This window comes from Antennarius striatus, chromosome 23 (assembly GCF_040054535.1).
Source record: "Antennarius striatus isolate MH-2024 chromosome 23, ASM4005453v1, whole genome shotgun sequence".
In the NCBI taxonomy this organism is placed as follows: Eukaryota; Metazoa; Chordata; class Actinopteri; order Lophiiformes; family Antennariidae; genus Antennarius; species Antennarius striatus.
Genome location: NC_090798.1, coordinates 3,794,812 through 3,813,190, shown reverse-complemented (window position 1 = coordinate 3,813,190; position 18,379 = coordinate 3,794,812). Strand labels below are relative to the sequence as shown.

The following is an 18,379-nucleotide window of genomic DNA, read 5'->3' as shown; positions in this document are numbered from 1 at the left end:
TTAAAAAAATCAAACCCATCCGTAACTTTTTGAGTACTGTAATCCAGAAAACAGACAAAAAAACTCCTTAAAATAGGTAATATCAGTGGGTTTGGAGTTAGGCAGAAAACATCAGATCTCAGCAGCTCCTAATCCTTTTGGTTTACCATTTTTATTTTTCTATTAGACTAACATAGGTATCATCCAGAACTGTTTTATCAGCTATACTGTACTGTGCTGTGTGTAGTGTAACAGAGATGACAATTTCAAGGGATTAATAAAGTTACCTACCTGCCTGTGTTGCTTTGCTTCTAAAATTTCTGAATCTTTGGGCTTTTACAGGCATTAAAATTTACCTTCTGCATTGTCACCGATTACTTGTGATATATGGATTTAAAAGAATCCTTTGGGATACTGCTGAGGCAGACCTACGTACGTTGGAGTTCATCCACAGGATGCTATACGCATCCAAACCACCTCCTTATATCCAGGTGTTGACAGGCTCTGCCATAAGCATCTCTTTGAATCAGTCACAGCTTCTTTCTTTCCTGAATGGCACTCATCTTTATGAAATGGCCACTTAGCGGTCAGCAATGGGTGATGGTGGTGGTGTGGGGCTTCATTCTCAAGACTGACCGGCACCGCTGCGTGCAGAGGTGTGGAGCTGTAGGGGCCACCATGAGGCCCCTCCATACAAGACAGGATAAATTGTTGAATAAGGCCCTCAGGTGAGGCCTTATAGTTATAACTATTGCCATAAAAGGGCTGGTTACAAAACATACAGTTACATTTTGAATATTGGGAATACAGCTGGAGCCACATTTGGGATGTTCCAATAAATTATACTAAATACACTCTTTCATAGCAGAGCGATGATGTCACAAAACGTGGACGACATCTGCAGCTCTCTTTCTACGCTTAAGTTTATTGAACGTTATCCTATTCCTGCTTCGCATGCTGTAGAAACACGCCACAGGATCATTGAGACCGTTAAACTGCATCATATATTTAACAGTAGTCAATTCCACATTGACTTGTGTTGAAATGTCCATTCAGTGCCTTTCTTTTCCTTTGCTGGCCCTTCCTCTGTCAGGCTACAAATTTGCCTTATCTGATATTGTGTGTAATTGGACCACACATCAAAGGAGGAATGATGAAAAGTCAGAAATGCAGAAAAGTAGAGTGAAATTAATGAAAAATAAGAAGGGGCGAGGAGAAAGAACACAGATTCCTGCAGGGAAAGCTCAAGTCGTGTTTGCAAAAATTCAACAAGGACAATGTTGATAAGTCAAGCATTACTCATCCCTCCACTCCTTTCTGACTCCCATCTGCAAGTTAATCTCAGAAAAAGAAAAAGGGCGTTTGGATGTGGTGTTTCTCTCTAATGACCTCTCTGTAATAGAAAATGTATTAACTCCATCGCAGCATTAAGGTTTAACAGAGCTGTTGTGTTTCTTCATCCAACACACAGACACATGGTTTCTTTTTTCGTCCTCACATTTTGTAATAGTTTGGCTCGCAGCCTGTATCGCTCCACCAGCGTCCAGGAGGCAGCTCGCCTCAATGTCTGGGTGAGCTCACACAAAAGCATGCACACAAAATGCACACAAAGTTGCTGTGCTTGCTTTGTATTTGTTATGACAACGACTGAGGAAAAAAAAAAAAATCTCTTGTATCTTGTGTCGTCTCACAAAAATGAACTGAAAAGTCTTTCCTGAAACGCACACGGAAGGAAAGCTGTGACATACAACATAAACTAAACCGACCTGATGATATGACCACATCAATAATCATTTATGTTCATGTAAATTAAGCTGGTATTGATTAGATGACTGTTACCTATAATTCCTGCTCAGTTTTTATTTTTGACAATCTGCTGAAAGAAGATTTTTCCTCTTGAAAAGCGTGAAATCTACACACAATGCTTAGGTGAAGTAATAAAATAACTCATAAATAGTAAGGTGAGCATATAATATAGGAGATGGCAGGGAATAACCTATGGCTATACGTAGACTTTAAGTTATTATGTATTAAGAGTGACAGAGTCCCCAACAACAATGTAAAACAATTGTTATATTTTATGGTGTTTGTGTAAAATGTAGCCATCTAGCCATTCATTCATTCATTCATTCATTCATTGTCAGCATCACTTTTGGGGGCTATCCCTGCTACCTTTGGCACCCCGGACAGGTTATTAGTTTTTTGCAGGGCTAAATAGGAATCCACGATCCCACTTTTCCAAACTGTCATACTATTTTCATAAACATTATTACAAAACTTAGTTAAAATTTAGTCTGATGCATTCTGACAACACAACAACTTAACGTTTTAACAAAGGTTTTATGATTTAATTTAATGTTTCTCTCTCATAATTGGAAGTTCATCACAATGCAATTGTTGTATTACTTATGAGAATAGGAAATAAGAGCATCTGGAGAAAATAGCAGAGACTGAAGCCGGCCGAATGTAAACAGGCCTTTTTACTGCAGCTACTTATCTCTCTCATTGTTATTTCATATGATTCATCAAAAAATCAGCTCCAGAGTTGCACACAAGAAAGAGTTGCTTATTTTGAAATTGTTCCAGTTGCAACAACTAAGAATATGTGTTGAGATTCGAACCGTAGTCATTAATCTTAAAAACACGCTGTGCGCTCAGATGAGGTGAGGCAGACTGAGCAAAGACATGGTTGGAAACATGTTGATGAAGATACGGACTGAGGAATTAGAAGAAGCCCAGAAGTTCAGTATTCCTTAGGGAAGTATGTTAGAAGTTCAATGCCCTGACATCTTTCAACAACAACTGTTATTGGACAGTTTATTCTTAGTCCAGTTAAAACTTGGTTTTGGATGCCTTTCTTACTTGCAAGAAATTCTTTATATTAAGAGGGAAATACAAAGACCAGGGGCAGTCGTGGGGAGAGGGGAAATGGGAGGCTAAACGGGTTGCCCGCTGGGAGCTTTGGAGCCAAAAATAGAGACAAACCTCACATGTTTGTGCATTAACCCTATACTTACATCCATTTAGACAGATATTCAAGGAAGAGGCCAAAAGGTATAAACAAAACTTATTCTTGGAGTTAAAGACAGGAAGTAATTAAAGTCTGGAAGAAGTCATGTTTCACTGAGTTGCGTCCAAAAGAAAGATAAATACATCAAGACTTATCAGTTGTAAGTACATTACAAGTTTAGATTTCTATTTTTTTAGATGAAACACGTTTCTGCAATGCTCAGTTCTGCTTTCATCTGGAGTTTCAAACATGTAGCACCAGTCATTTATATAATGAACACAAAAAGCACCATGTTTAGATTCATTTGGCTCAACTTCCTGCAGCAAAGCTGGAAGTATCATGCAGCTGTTGCTGAATTAGTAGCACAAGAGGAGACAGTGCCTAACCCAAACACTTACTCGACAGACATACTGAGATTGTTTTGTGATATACTGTTGAAAAGGTCAAGAATGAACTCTGGAATTCAATTTTTATGTTAACATATACAGGAAGTTTTAAGTCCCTTGTGCTCAAAATGGAAATTTCAGCATTTTGCAGAAACATCTTTTTCCCTTCAGCTGAGAGCTTGTCCTCAATAATTAATTACTATGCCGAACAAGAACCAAACACACCTCAGCTAAACAATTTACTTCATTTATAATGTGCAAATATTTTCTGCATAGTTCAGACCAATTACAAAATGTTCTCACAAGCTAACAGGTGATAAGATAAGCCATTTGGTCCAAACACTATGGGCTACCAGAGGTTGCAGTGTTGTCATCTCACCTCATTACCTCACAAGTTCTGATGATTGGTCTGGATGCCTAGTATTATGGTAGCAGTGAAGAAATAAATTTATGAATATATTTTTCTATATATTCATAATGGTCACCCATCAAGAAATGCACTGAGTATATGTTTCTTTAATGTGTCCACATAGTTTCAATGTAATCATAAAATTAAAACAATCACCTAATCTGTCTCACAAACCACCAACTCTGACTATCTTATTGTGCGTTGTTCATTCTGTTTCCCTAAAATGCTAAAAATCGACTGTATATCAAATTTAAAAGTGTTGATTGTAATCATCACAAAGCAGTTCTGGCTTTTCACATCATTTAATCATCACTCTAAACATTACTGTTGTGCTGAGGAGTCAAACTTTTCCTATCATGATTTATGCCAAAAGCTGATGTTGGCTTGTTTATGTCTGTCCAAAAAAGCTGATAGTTTTGTGATTCTCTGCCTTATTTTTATCTTTCTGACTCTCTCCCTTCAGCAGCCACTTCCCACCCCCCCCACCCCTTCTGTCTACAATCTTTTAATGTGGTGATGATTTACTCTCTTCTTACTTATATTCATTTTGATCTTTTTCTTATTTTATGTTACTTCCTTAAGTCATAAATCTGCGACCATCTGCTCCTTCCTTTCTGTCTGTGGGTTTAAAGTCTTAACTTCATTCCAGATGAGACTTCCCACCTCCTACAGATAGCAGAATGAGACATTAAGATGCATGGTCACACAGCTGGTTTATGTCCTCCACACTACTGTTGTGTATTAAATGCTTTCCCATAGCGGTCAACAGAACAAGACCACAGATACATTTGTTTTGGAAGCTCAGGGTGGATTTTTGTGATATCATTTATCGAAAAAATGTAGAATATAATAAGAATAAAGATTATCTGAGAATTTCTGTGTGCTTGTGAGTTAAACATGTCTTTTCTTTTCTTTTTATAGATTATATCAACAGTATGAATAACTGCTGACAAAGCCTCTGCTTTGTCAGCCAGGGTAACTGTCATGCATTGCATTATGGATTTCTAAGCCTTGGAAGTTTAAAAATTTATGATAGCTTTCAAATGCAGTTTCATGTGTGTGACATCATCTCAAGTTGCCAGTTCACCAAATCAAAGCAAAACACTCGAAACGACCCAGTTACATCATCTGTTTGAAGCAGAAATACAGCCCATGGAGCTTTGGAAGTGTAATTATCACAAGAGTTTTATTGTTACACCACAGTATGGTCTAACCACCATGATTAACACCAGGATGTCTAAATATACTCCTATATGTGGTATAATGAGCAGGAAAGCCTGCACATGGAGGAGACTGGGATTGTGGATGGATGGGTCAAACCAACATTTTACTATTGCCCGGGAGACCTTTTTTAACTAGCATCCAGAAGTTAATGCATACATGCATAGGCCTGATCTGTCCCAGCAGAGTCATCAGCCACCAGCACCAGTGTCTGGAATCCATTGGGTATCTCGCTGCTGATCAGGACAACTCTCCTCCACCGTTATCTCCCTGAGGCGTGTGAGCCATCAAAGAGTTCCTGACTAATTTTCATATATCATCTGCTGCAAGAAACAATTATCTTTACCTCATTCACTTAGCTATTCCCTGATAACCCTGAGCCTATCGCTAATTTCATCTATGTGGAATGACAAAAGTCACATCATTTCATCCTTTGCTGCATGACAAAAAAATGCAAAGCTGACAAAAAAAAAAAAAAGGCGAAAGTGATATTCTGTCGGTAACCTATCCAATGAGATCATACACACCGTCTGGTCATTTTTCTTTACTGTCTGCACAAGTGGCCTGAAAGAGTTTGTGAAAGAACTGTGTTCTGTTCATTGTCATCACACAGAAAAATGGACTGGACTGCTTGGTACACTCGAGTAACATTATGCTGCATCAAAACTGGATATTTAGTTTTATCCTGATTTTCTCAAATCCAGAAGTTCACTTTGTCTCTCTTTTGCCTTACCAAAAAAGGGAACGCTTAGAGGAGACTGTACTTTCTAAATCCAGCCTCATAAATGTCACATTAACTCTGCATCTATCACATAAACTCGCATTTAACATGTAAAATTACCAGCTTTAAGGAAAATAGAGGTCATTCAAAGGAAGAGGAAATTGGACATAAAGTAGTTGAAAGTGATCCTGCCCTCACAAACACTTGCACACACATGTTTTAGTTTGTATCGCATTCATCAAATGTCGTCTCGATTTGCAGCGAGTTGAAAAGCTTCATCTCAACATTTTTGCAGACCCTGACGGAACCCTGCTGCTTGCAAAGGTCGGAGGGGGCAATAGGTCTCAAGTTAGGATCAGCAAACAATTTTTAAGGGTGAGTGTGTGTTTGCATGTGTGTGCATGTACGTGTGTGTGTCTGTGTATGTGTGTGGGTGTGTATGCCTGTGTGTAAAATGGTTAGAGTTGCTGTTTAGTGACCAAGAAAGAAACTCCAGATGCTGAGGAATTTTGTCTTCATTGGGAATTGTGCATTTGTCAACCAGAGGAGAGGTCATGAGAACAGCAGAAAACACAAACACTAGCAAAACACTTCCCCACTTCCTTTTACGTACTTGATCTGATTCGCCATGTTTTCCAGAGAGCACAGTCTGAATTGTGCAGCTAGAACGCTTCACAAACCGTGAACACAGGCTGTACAGTCTCTCGTGAAACTGCTCAGGCTCAGAAAAGGGTCTCTTGGTACCACAAAGCTGTGACTCAGCCAGAAATACCTTCTCTTTTGAGAAATGGGGCCCTCTGAAGCCACATTGATTCCACACAGCTCTAAAATCTTACTTTCAAAACAATAGAAACGAAACACTCTGCAGCCTGCAGGCCATTAATTGTGCTTTCACACCTACAGTTTGGATTCTTTGGACTGAACCATGGTGGAAATGTTTGCTTTTTCACAATTATGGGTAAATTACAGGCCTGTAAATGTGAGTCACATGCATTCATATGTATGTACTGTAATGGATAGCGCTTTAGGAGGAGATTGGACAATTTAATGATGGCTTTAGGGGTTTAAAGCAAGTCTAACTACACCTCCAGTAACCCAAGCAAAGCATTAACGGACTCTGTTGTTTGTTGCAGTTAAAGTCATTAATAAAGAGCTGGAATTATGAACTGGGTCATGTCAGAAATTGCTTTCCATTTTTTGTGAGAATGACAAAATGACCAAAATGAAATCATTTCAAACTAAATTTAAACACAAAAATTGAAATTTGTCTTCAAGAACACAAAAGCTCCTGGATAAATGGCATTTGTCCTGGTGTGAATGGAACATACCCTTTATTATAGCAGAAAAGGGTAAAAAAAAACAAAAAAACCCAACAACTGCAACTTGAAAACAATAATTTGCAGATGTCCCAATTCATAGCTCCTGAAAAAAATTATATATGTATTTATTTGCAGCTATCATTGCTTTTGGTTTTTAGAAGAAAACTTTCAGGAGTCAATTTACATTGAAGTGGATAGGGGGAAAGTTATGAAATAGTTATCTGAGGTTATTAATACATTTTCTATTATTCTGGCAATAACTAATTGGAGTTTGTACATTGTGCACAAAGAAATCCCTTTTAATAGCATTAAAAGATTTTATTGTTGTCAGCCTTTGCCATTCATACATATCAGGAGTTTGTCCTTGATTTGTTGTTATACAGAAGGCTTCCTTTCCTGCTGTCAAATGTCAGCATTTGTCTCAACTGACAGGCCCTGACCGCTATGTCTTTGAGGTCATTTCCTGTTTGGGTTCAGACGACTTTCTTAATAAGACTCGAAATCTTTAACAGACACGATGAAGGCAATCAGCAAAGTTCAGGAAGGCGTCAAACTTCATCCAGTTGCAAAAAATCTCTTAACTCCAAATAGAAGGCAATGCAACATGTAATGAGAAACATGAACCGTTAGAAGCAACTATTTTATATCATAAAGGTTTTCTGACATATTAAGAATTTGACATATTAAATCCACCGTTTCCAACTGATGTAGCCAGAGGGATTTTGAATCCGGAGAAAACAGGAGACACAATCTGTCTCAAGGTTTAGGGCCAAAGTGTCTGATGCAACAAGAGCAGTTTGTTTAGCAGCCTTTGTTTGGTATGAGCAGCATCCTTTTGGCCTGGGAGGAGGTTATGTTGACCGTCATTGAGCGACAGTGAAGAGCTTAATTGCCAGAGAGCTCCATCTAGTCTTTATGTCTGTCTGATGATGGCTGTTTGTGATCGTTAAAAGGCTTCGGTCAAGGCAGAACTGGACGTCTGCCTTTTCATGCCATTAATGACTTGAATTCCCAAACTTGTTAGTCAGAACTAAGTCTTTTATGTTAAGGCCTTTCATCAAAGAAGAAGTTTTATTTCCAAGGAAGAACTTGGTGCTATGTGACGTTTTTTGGTCCTGTTCGGCCATCAGAGGGTTGTGGACGATTTGACTTTAGAGGAGAGGACCTGCCTGAACCTCCTCTTCAGCTCCTGCATGTTAGGAGATTTGGGTCTGGCCAGGTGGAGACCTCCTCTTCTTTTCTCCCCGTTCCCTCCCCCAAGTGCCCGGATCACCTGCAGCACAGAAGACAGAGACTCACTGAAATAAAACCAGACTTGTTAAGTGTGGACAGCAAGAACCCAAGTCATATCTATTTACAGCACAGTCAGATCTCAAACCAGAGTGTTTTAATGTAGCAAATACATTTAACTATTATCTATAATTTATTATAGTTTATGAAGTACATTTTCTCTTGAAACTTTTCAAGATTTTAGATCAGTAGAATAAACAACAGTGACATATTATCACTAATCTTTTCTTGTGGCTACATTGGGGTTGCTGCTGACTTCAGAAATAAACACTTATCTCTTCAGACATCATAGAGTCCACCTGCTTTGTTTGCAGTTTCAAGGTAAGAAATGTAAGATAAGTATGGAGTAGATCTGTCAGTCATTTTTTTTATTGCTGAAATACTTTTCTTGACCGGCCTCCACTCTGACTCTATCCCCCAATCGGTCAAGGCAGAGGACCACCCACCAGACAGTCAGGATCTGCCCCAAGTTTCTTCCCAATGGGGAGTTTTTCTTGGCCGCTGTCACTTCAAGCTTTGCTATAGTCGGTTTTCTCTTTTTTTCTGACCGTAAAACACTTTGAGATGCTTACGGTGTGATTCAGCGCCTTATAAAATCAAAGTTGACTTGACTTGACTTTTGACTGGTTAGTCAAGGGACCCAAAATGCAATGACCTGACAGATGATAAAGCATTCGGTAATCCTAAGGGGAACTACAGAGTTGAATTTAAATTTTCAACTGGCTTTTTTATTTAGAGTCACCTGATCTGTTGTGAACAGTTGACCTCTATAATAAATCCACTGGCAGATACGTTTTTCAGTTTAAAAGAAAAGAACAAAGGAAGAAGCATCAGTTTTTACCTTTTTTAAAAAGTTTTTTTTTTTTACCTCATTCATGCATGTAGTACCCAGGATTCGAGAGCTCCAAGCACTTTTTTGGAGGACATTTCATTTTAAGATGAAGTGATGTTACAATCAAAAACAGCAGTATGCCCCTGCGGCTCGTAGATCTGCCGTCTTGAAAACCAGCAAACGGTCTCAACGATCCCACTGTGCCTCTGGGAGGGTTAGGGTTCTCTCTTATTGCTCAACCAGAAAAGCAAATATACAGAACAACCAGCTGGTAAACCTCTTTCTGTCCATTTTTTTTTTTTTTTTTGCTGGTGCATTAGTGGGAAATGGACTGTAATCAGCATTCCCATAGGATGTTTAAACTGAAAAAAAATTCTTAGCTGTTTGCAGACAAATCTAGAGTCAGAGCACTTTGCATCCCTTAACAAGGCAATAAAAGAACAATAATAAAGTCCCACCTCCTGACAGAGATGTAGGAAGGCAGCATGGACTCCCTCGTGGTTCTCTCGGGCCGAGGCCTCAAAGTAAACCCCCCCTGCAAGCAGAAGCAGTTTCCACATCAGCGCTGCCCTTATCTGTCTGATAACACTTGGCATTCCTTGTTCATTAGGCAACTTGCAAGATATAGTTTAGGAGACAGATGTGTGTGTGTGTGTGTCTGTGCATGTGTGTGTCCCTAAGCCTCAATGGATTTTTTATTTACTCAATGCCGGTTATAATTGGACGACAGTCTCAGACTTTGAATAAATATCTGTCAGATGCGTTTAAAAAATTGGCTACTGTGGGAAAATGTGTGTTTTCTGTGGTTGCTGAATTCAAGTGTTTGCACAAAAACAAAACACCTTTCATGTTTTGAATGCCACAGAACTGACAGGAGAAAATGTCAGGACAGATAACTGATGCTTTGGAAATTAAACGGCAAAATGAAATGATGAAATAGAAGACAAATAATAAGAGGAGACGAGAAGAAGCGAGGAAGTAAGTTTCAGCAGACCTGATAATGAAGAAGAAAATGTGAATAGAAAATTGCGTTTTTCATTAAGAAGTGCCTGGAAAGTAATAGATATATAAGTGAGAAGTTACTTTCAATGATATACAATTTAAAGAGATCAATTTGTCTTTGATTCCTTTAATTCAAAAATTAATTCAAAACCTCTATAAACACGTTATTTATTTGAAGGGCATGATTTATTGACCCATAAAAGCATTTGAAAGTCCTCGCTTTATACTGGAGTACATGAATTAATTACTTGTGAAGCCCAGTCCATGTCAACTACTCATATTTAGAATTGTACTTCATAGCATAAATACAATATGTGCAGTTCAGTCGTCACACTGTCCATGTTTTGCTAAACTTCTGAGATGAAACTTTGTCAAAACCAAAGAATTTCTGTGTGATTCTGGTTGGCAGCAGAAACAGGTGAATCCTAAAGTTATATTCCAAATCACAGCAACAGAACTAAAGAGGAAGAGAAAGAAGATGACGATGTCCCACCTAGTGAAGCTGCTAAAGTCTCGCCTTCGTCTGCTGGCACTTGTCGGGCTCTAAGCAGGTCACTCTTGTTGCCAACCTGAAGCAGATTACAGATTAAAACAAATTAGATTAGATTACTAGGATTAGATTTTGCTATATTCCTTTTAGAGACTCACAAACACACTGACCAGTATAACTGGTATGTTTCCAGACGGGTGGATGCGTCGAACGTGTTGGTACAGCGGCTGGATGGTGCGGTAGCTGTTGTAGTCTGTGATGGAGAAAACCAGGACGTACCCATCCGCCCAGTAGATTGACCTGAACATGCAGTCATTATAAAGTCATTGCAGAATAACACTTATCAGTTTAACTGATGTTTAAGTAAATGAGTCTGACCTGTTGATCTGCTCCTGGCAGTACAAACCCTCAGGATCATCCTAAAAAACACACCCACAGACACGTTAATAACTCATTTCAACAGTAAATGTGAGAAAATATAAAGAAACCAACCAGTACTGCTACCAGGGGTGAAAATAAATATAAATGTGTATATGTATATGTATATACATATATGTAATATATGTATAAACTACATTCACAAGCCTCACTCATGTAAAGCTTTCAGTTTCAGATGAACTCTTTCATTGATAAAGCAGGGGTCTATGATATGTGGTGCATTCCCAGTTATGTCCCAGTAGCTGAATGATTGCATTGTCCCAGTTTGACTGAAGATCTTGGGTTTGCATCTCGCACAAGTGGTGGTATTGATCTAACCACCAAATTAAATTAACTGGACATTATTTTGACTGTCCGATGAGCATTTGTTCTGCACCTACAGAGATTTATAATCAACCATACCCATTATTTGCTTTCAACTAAACATATTTGAACTCCTTGAACCTGCTTCCTCCAGCCTGATCTCTGAGGGCACTGCCATCCTGCAGGAGGAACCTCCTCATCCTCCCTTATCTAAGGAAATGAACAGCTTTGTAAACAGAACTGCGATGCAGATTGGGCCGAGCTGTATGGCACGTTTCACCCATAATACTCATCATGAGTCCTTCCTCATAATTTAAATACATTCCTGATGCCGCTTTGAGATTAAAAAAAAAAAAAAAAGAGTTGGTTTATGCAAAAATGGCTTTGGCTAGTTTGATGAGATGTAACTTTGAAGAAAAATCAGGAAGAGTTGGCAGGGAAACAAATGCTGAGGTCTTTAGCATTTGTTTGAAAAGACATAAATCATGGTTTCCATTTAAAGACAGCTAAAAAAAAGCTTTAAAAAAAATTAGTTGTAAGTTTTCTTGGTTCCTTCAAAACATTTTTATTGCAGTAACATGAACAATCTGGTAAGGAAGGGATCAAGAACTTACCTGGAGGGAGACACAGGGAGTATCCTGGATCTGAAGGGACACTTCCTCCCCATCCATTGTGACCTTTCTGGAATAAAGTGCTCCTGGGCAATAAAAGAAGGATGGATGAGGGGATCACAAGTCAGCTTCCTCTAGTAGAGGGGGCTTCCGCATTCATTTAGTGGATTCATGTCTTTGTTCCATCTCTTATTTGGAACTCACCAGTGTTTGCTTCATAATCACCAATGAACCTCTTGGTCAGAAACCTGACAATAAGAGCTGAAAAGCAATGAAAACAACTGAATCAGCAAAGAATAAATAACTATTTAAAAAAAAGTCAGTTTGTAAACCTGCACCTCACTGCTTAAAGTTGCTGTTTCAATATTAAACTTGAACCTGGAGTGAAGAGATGAGAAAAACTCACAAATCTGTTGTGCTCTACTGACCTATAAAAGGCTTACATTTACTATTAACATGTGTTGCTGGAATTTTCCTTTTCTGTGACATATATTTTCAATGTGATCATGGCAGCAGTGATGAGCTAAGCAAACAGGCCGAAAGTCTGAACTAAGAAAATGATTCACCGATACTCAGAATAGGATGTTGCAATCTTTCATTTTAGGTTGGGTAATGATTACCTTTCCAAGTTCTTGTTGTTCACCTGGCTTGTTGTTGCACAGTGGCTTATGAAAGTATTCATACAACATAAACTTTTTAATATTTTATCACCAAATTTAATTGAATTTAATTGAATTTTGTATACTTTGGTAATTCCCGAATAGAAATTAAGAGCACAATCTAGTTTGAACAAACATTTGCACACACATTTGCACAGACACACACACAGTTTAAAGCAGCAGCAAAAATATTTCCCAAGCTTTGAACATCTCGCACAGCACTCTTCAATCAATCATCTGGAGATGGATAGAGTATGGTACAACTGCAAACTTATTGAGACATGATCATCAACCTAAACCTATAGGTCAAACAAGGAGAGTGCTGCTAAGAGATGCAGCCAAGAGACCCATAGTGACTTTGGATGTACTGAACAATTCCTCAGTTCAGGTTGGAGAGTCTGCCCTCAGGACAACTCTTGGTCATGCACTGCACAAATCTGGGGTCATATTCAACATGTGGAAGAAAGTTCCCTGGTCAGATGAGACCAAAATTGAACTTTTTGTCTGAAACATAAAATACTGTATGTGTCAGAAAAGTAACACATTATTCCTAATGCACCATCCCCGCTGGTGGTGGCAGCATCATGCTCTAGGTGCTTCTCTTCAGCAGTGACATGGAAGATGGTAAAAGTTTATGGGAAGATGGACGGAGCTAAATACAGAGAAATCTCGGAAAAAAAAACTGGATTCTGCAAAAAACTTGAGACTGGGGCAGAGGTTTACCTTCCGGCAAGACAATGACCCCAAACAGAGGTCAGGGTACAATTAAATGATTTGTACATTTGAAAGAGAATGTTTGTCATAGTAGGCGGATAAATAATTATTGAAGTTCGCACAGATTAGCAAGGAACCCTGAGGGGGAAATTTCTTTTTGTTTCAGGAGCACTGCTCCAGAAAGTACCACAGAAAATGAATAAGAATTGAGAATTTGGGATAGAGGGCTAAAATAATTAGGAATAAAATGGAATAAAATGTCCCTGTGATCCTCCAGATCATGGGAAGCCCCGATGGAATCAAGTTCATGTTGAAGAGATGTAGTAGTACCCCACATAGCTGAGAGGCACAAGGTTTGAGCACCCTGAGGCTCACTCCGGTTCACATTGTTGCGCTCAACTTAGAGTAAAAATGAAAAAAAAAAAAAATCCCAGCTAAAACATGAATAATGAGAAATAAGAGTAAATTAAATGAGAAAAAAGTATAAATAAAGTTAAAGCAAAACAAAACAAAAACATAAACATGATGGGAGCAACTGTAACGGGGTGTATACACGTTGACGTATGCGCAATGCAAAGGCACTGGAGGGCTTTGATCTTCAAAGCTTTAAAGTTTCCAATAATTTGAAAGAAGTTTGATCTTTGATCTTAGAATAAAGCTGCTTCCTTCATCATCTATATATGATGACTCCTGATGATTCACCTGACGGAAAAATATTGACAAAGAACATGAGTGATGAAAACAGTGAAGACCTTTTCCTGCAGAGGTGTATAAAAAATTATATGGACAATGTTATCGCAGATACGCATTTCATGAAGTTCACGGTTTCTCAAAAGATGAAGCAGATCGCCTACTGGGAAGACACTAGAAAGGACACTAGAAAAGAACTGAAAGAGTTGCAAACATACCTGTGTGAGGTGCAGAGGCATTTAGAACGCTGTCTTGAAGAAACCTTTGCCAATTTACAAACCCAACTGAATAGCAATAAAGACTTCAGGGTGAACCTGACGCCACAAACCAACATGGATCTCAGTTCAGAGCGGGTGTCCTGTGCACAAGCAGGACAAGCTTTAGATCAGTGCAACACAAGGAGCTCGCCTGACCCGACAGGAACTCTGTTGAGCCAGCGCAACTCCACAAGCGCACTGGAGTCTGCTGACGGCCATCAGTCACAGGAAAAGTTGGATGTGTCTGTTCAGCCCAAGACAGTCATACTCCAGGGTATCACAGAATGCACCAATCTTTGTGGCAAGGCTAAGGACGACCCTCTGTTAAACACGAAAGAGCTTAAATCAAACGGTCACATGGAAGACATTGAGCCTACTGGGGACAAAGACGAGACGGTGCTTTGCCAGCACTTAGGGAATACATGTATGGACAAATTGAATGACATTAATGAGTCTTCTTTGGTGAATCCCGAGCAGCATGTTTCTCTTGATTTAGTAACAAGGAGAAGCAAGTTTTCGTCGTGGTGGCATAGAGTTATGACCGTGTTATGGTGTAAAATACTTCCCGATGATGAAGATGAAGAACAGGTGACAGTGACGCAAGTTCAGTACCCAGTTATCACAAACAGGGAAGACGCATGAATGTCATGATATTTGATTTGTTCCAATAAGAACATTAGAATTGACATTACTGTATATCTGTGTTCATGATTATTTTCTATTGAAACCATATATAACACAATAGATTAAACTACACATCGAGTTGATGTCACTTTAATTATAAATACATAATTTTGGTGATGCATAAAAGTCCAGGCCCAAATCAAATTAAGACTATAAGGAAAAAGAGTGATATACTTGGGGATGATCTTTAAAAAAAATACAAATAACGTATTTATGTTTATGGTTATAACATGACATAATGTGGAAGAGATCAAAGGGTATGTATGGTACTTCTGCAAGCAATAGCATCATTGGTAATACACTGTCCAGATTTGAGGGTCTAAATTGAGTTGAACGCCATTTCTCAGTTAGAGTCAGGCTGTAAAAACAACAGATCCTATATTTGCAAATAGTGCTTCATTTATCAAACCCTCCTCCGCTCTGTGCTGTCGCCTTTTAAACTACACTTGTGCTTTACTTGTAAGGCAAACTATGTGTTGTATCACCAATCATAAACTGAGCTCATCCTAATGACATCACTGACTCCAAAACCATAAAGACTTGCCCTTGGAATCTGGAATCGTATTCATAATTAGTTTGAGTTATTCAAGAAAAAAGAAGCAAACAAAAAGTATAGTCTTCTTCATGTGGGTAGTAACTATACTAAAGGACATAATAACAACATCGAATACAGTTTTAAAAATTTCTAAAAAATATATCTAAAATTAATACTATAATTGCTTCTTCCACTGGTGAACATGAATAAAATCCAAACAGGATACTAAAACTAAATCAACTGATGAGACTAAAAACATGTATGCTCAGTGTGTAAAATGTCGCCCCCTATCGTTAAAGATCAGTAATTCACTTCTAACGTCTTCTATGATACTCCAATATTTCTTCTCGTACGCAATAAACCAGCAAAAATCACCTCGATCTTCCTGACAATAACGACAGGTGTGGCGAGTAAATTTTAAAAGTCAGCCTCCCCTTTCAACTTTTAAATTTCTACAAGAGAAGTTTGGATTTGAAAGTCTCGATCATCCACTTTTCATTCTAACTAATTTCTCCACTCTGCGTACCGGTTTTCCCGACGTTGCTCGCTCCGAGCACCACAATCTTCACCGTCTTGTTGGGCACACATTCCAGCAGGGGATACTCCGGTATGGGGACCAGCAGGAAGTTCCCAGACCCGCTGCTGCTGTTCATGGCTCCCGGTGTAGGGTCGCCAGTCAGACGCATTTAGCTCCCCTCTGCCCTCAGATCAGCTCTGCTCCGAAATAAAACCTCCGTCCGGAGGAATACGCGCGCAGATCCAATGTTGAGAATCTCCAATTAATTCCTTTTCTTTATAATATAAGAAAAATGTGGGTCTTAAAGCTCCGAAATCCGACAATTTGTTCAAAGTATTCCAGTTCCCGGCTCCAGTTCTTCCAGAATAGTGTAAACTTTTCAAATTTCAGCAATGCGATGCGGTCATTTTACGCATAAAAGTGGTAAACTCAAAAGTGTAAGATGCATTCATAAGTGAAAATAGAGGTATTCCGGTTCACACTGATTCCAGATGCGTCTGGCTATGGCAAGAGGGAGATGAGGAGGGAGGGAAGGAGAGAGGGAGGTAGGGCTATGAACCATCCCCTAATATTCCTGAGAGACCAGTATAAATTGGGTTTCTCTGAGCAGCTTGAGATGTCAGCGCTAACACACGACAAATGTAGATTTTCATGATATTAGTAACAGCAAAAGGAAATAAATTGAATTAACTGAATTTTATTTGTAAAGAAAATATCCCCAGTTATCCACAAGTAAGTGACTAAATGTAAGTAAATTAAACAAATAATGGGAAGAGTTGCCGCCGCACAGCAAGGCGGTTCTCGGTTCGAGTCCCGCTCTGTGCGGAGTTTGCATGCTCTCCCCGTGTCTGTGTGGGTTCTCACCGGGTTCTCCGGCTTCCGCCCACCTCCAGAAACACGCACGTCGGCCGTGGGTATGGGCGTGTGCGTGCGTGTCTATCTTTCATGTGGCTCCCAGGTGCACTGGCGTCGCGGCTGGAGTGTACCCTGCCGGCTGGGATAGGCTCCAGCAACCACAGCAATAGGTTCCAGGATGTATATAAAAAGAATGTATAAACAAACAAACAAACACATAAATATATAAATAAAAACAGACAAATAAATAAATAAAAGAAATATGGCATTTAAGGACATTGATTAAATTCGTCTAAATTATTATGGTTGCTTGTTATTTGTATGACAATATAAAACTGATCATGATTTGTTTAGATATCAACAGTCAAAAACAGATGTGTGTCATCACCAATTTAAAAGTACTAAAAATACTTCAATATATTATTTTATTATTTCTAAATATATATATTTTTAGTACCGATGCATTAATATGTCAGCTCAATTAATGCATCAGCTACTGTGACTAATTTTATAAACTATGAACTGCTCTACCCGTTGACATATCTCAACATTTCATTCTGTATTGATCAGACGTGACCAGCAAGTAGAAAAAGGATTTATTGTATAATAAAAGATTTTGTGTCTGAAATCGCAGACAGTAAAGATATGTCAAGTAGGTTAATCTTCCTTGATTTAATTATTTTAGCATCAAATTTCACTAAACTGTAAACTACACATACAAAATATTATACGTTATATTATACTACAACTTTTTTCACATTCACCAAGTATTGCCTTGATACAGTTTTTCCATTCATTCAATTTTGATTGATCCTGTTCCTCAGGCACTTTTATTTTTAATTTATTTATATCATTGTCGTGCTCTATTACAAAAAATAAACTTATTTTTAGCCACGAATCCACTATTATTTTGTGTCTGCAACAGAGAGGAGTACATAAACACAACAACCCCCTGAAAGCACCGTCCGCTATTTTATGGAGCCTCATGTCGGTAATCGAACGAATCGTAGTGCGTCGGTGACACTCCCTCACAGCCTCACTGAATGAGAGGAAGCCGTTCAAAATCACACAGCTGGCACGTATAAAGTAATTACACCGGAAATGACCGACTTCACCTTCAAAATAAGAATTTTACTAGAATTTTGTCACACAAATATGCAGTGCTGTTGTATCGAGCAATCTAAAAAAACTAATTGTACTGACTCCAAGAACACCAAGTATATACCTACTTTAAGAGAGAAAATGAAGTGAAAAATGGCAACATTTCAAGAAAAACTAGATTTGGCAGAATTAACACAATTTCCTCTCTAGTTATCAGAAATTAAAATTGCCAAATGTGAAATAGTAAGAGTATACATACTCATTCTGGTAGCATCAGGATAGATACAATGCATGCATTTTATCCATGTTGCTACTACCAGGACCCCCAATTCCACAAAGGTTGAATGAATTCCGAG

The 18,379-nt window shown here is 38.7% G+C and overlaps 1 protein-coding gene across 2 annotated transcripts; it reads right to left on the bottom strand.

Moving 5' to 3' along the window:
• Positions 1 to 4,282: 4,282 nt before the first annotated feature.
• On the bottom strand, positions 4,283 to 16,577 carry rasl11a (RAS-like, family 11, member A). Of its 2 annotated transcripts, XM_068308782.1 has the most exons (8): positions 16,077 to 16,577; positions 12,216 to 12,272; positions 12,015 to 12,097; positions 11,038 to 11,078; positions 10,830 to 10,959; positions 10,663 to 10,738; positions 9,626 to 9,702; positions 4,285 to 8,318 (listed from the first exon to the last, which is right to left on the bottom strand). In XM_068308782.1, the coding sequence occupies exons 1-8, from the start codon at positions 16,234 to 16,236 to the stop codon at positions 8,172 to 8,174; spliced, it is 771 nt and encodes a 256-aa protein (XP_068164883.1). In that variant the 5' UTR covers positions 16,237 to 16,577; the 3' UTR covers positions 4,285 to 8,171. The 2 variants fall into 2 exon arrangements, with proteins under 2 accessions (XP_068164884.1, XP_068164883.1); XM_068308783.1 differs by lacking the exon at positions 9,626 to 9,702 and having other exon boundaries at positions 4,283 to 8,318.
• Between the last annotated feature and the right edge of the window lie 1,802 nt (positions 16,578 to 18,379).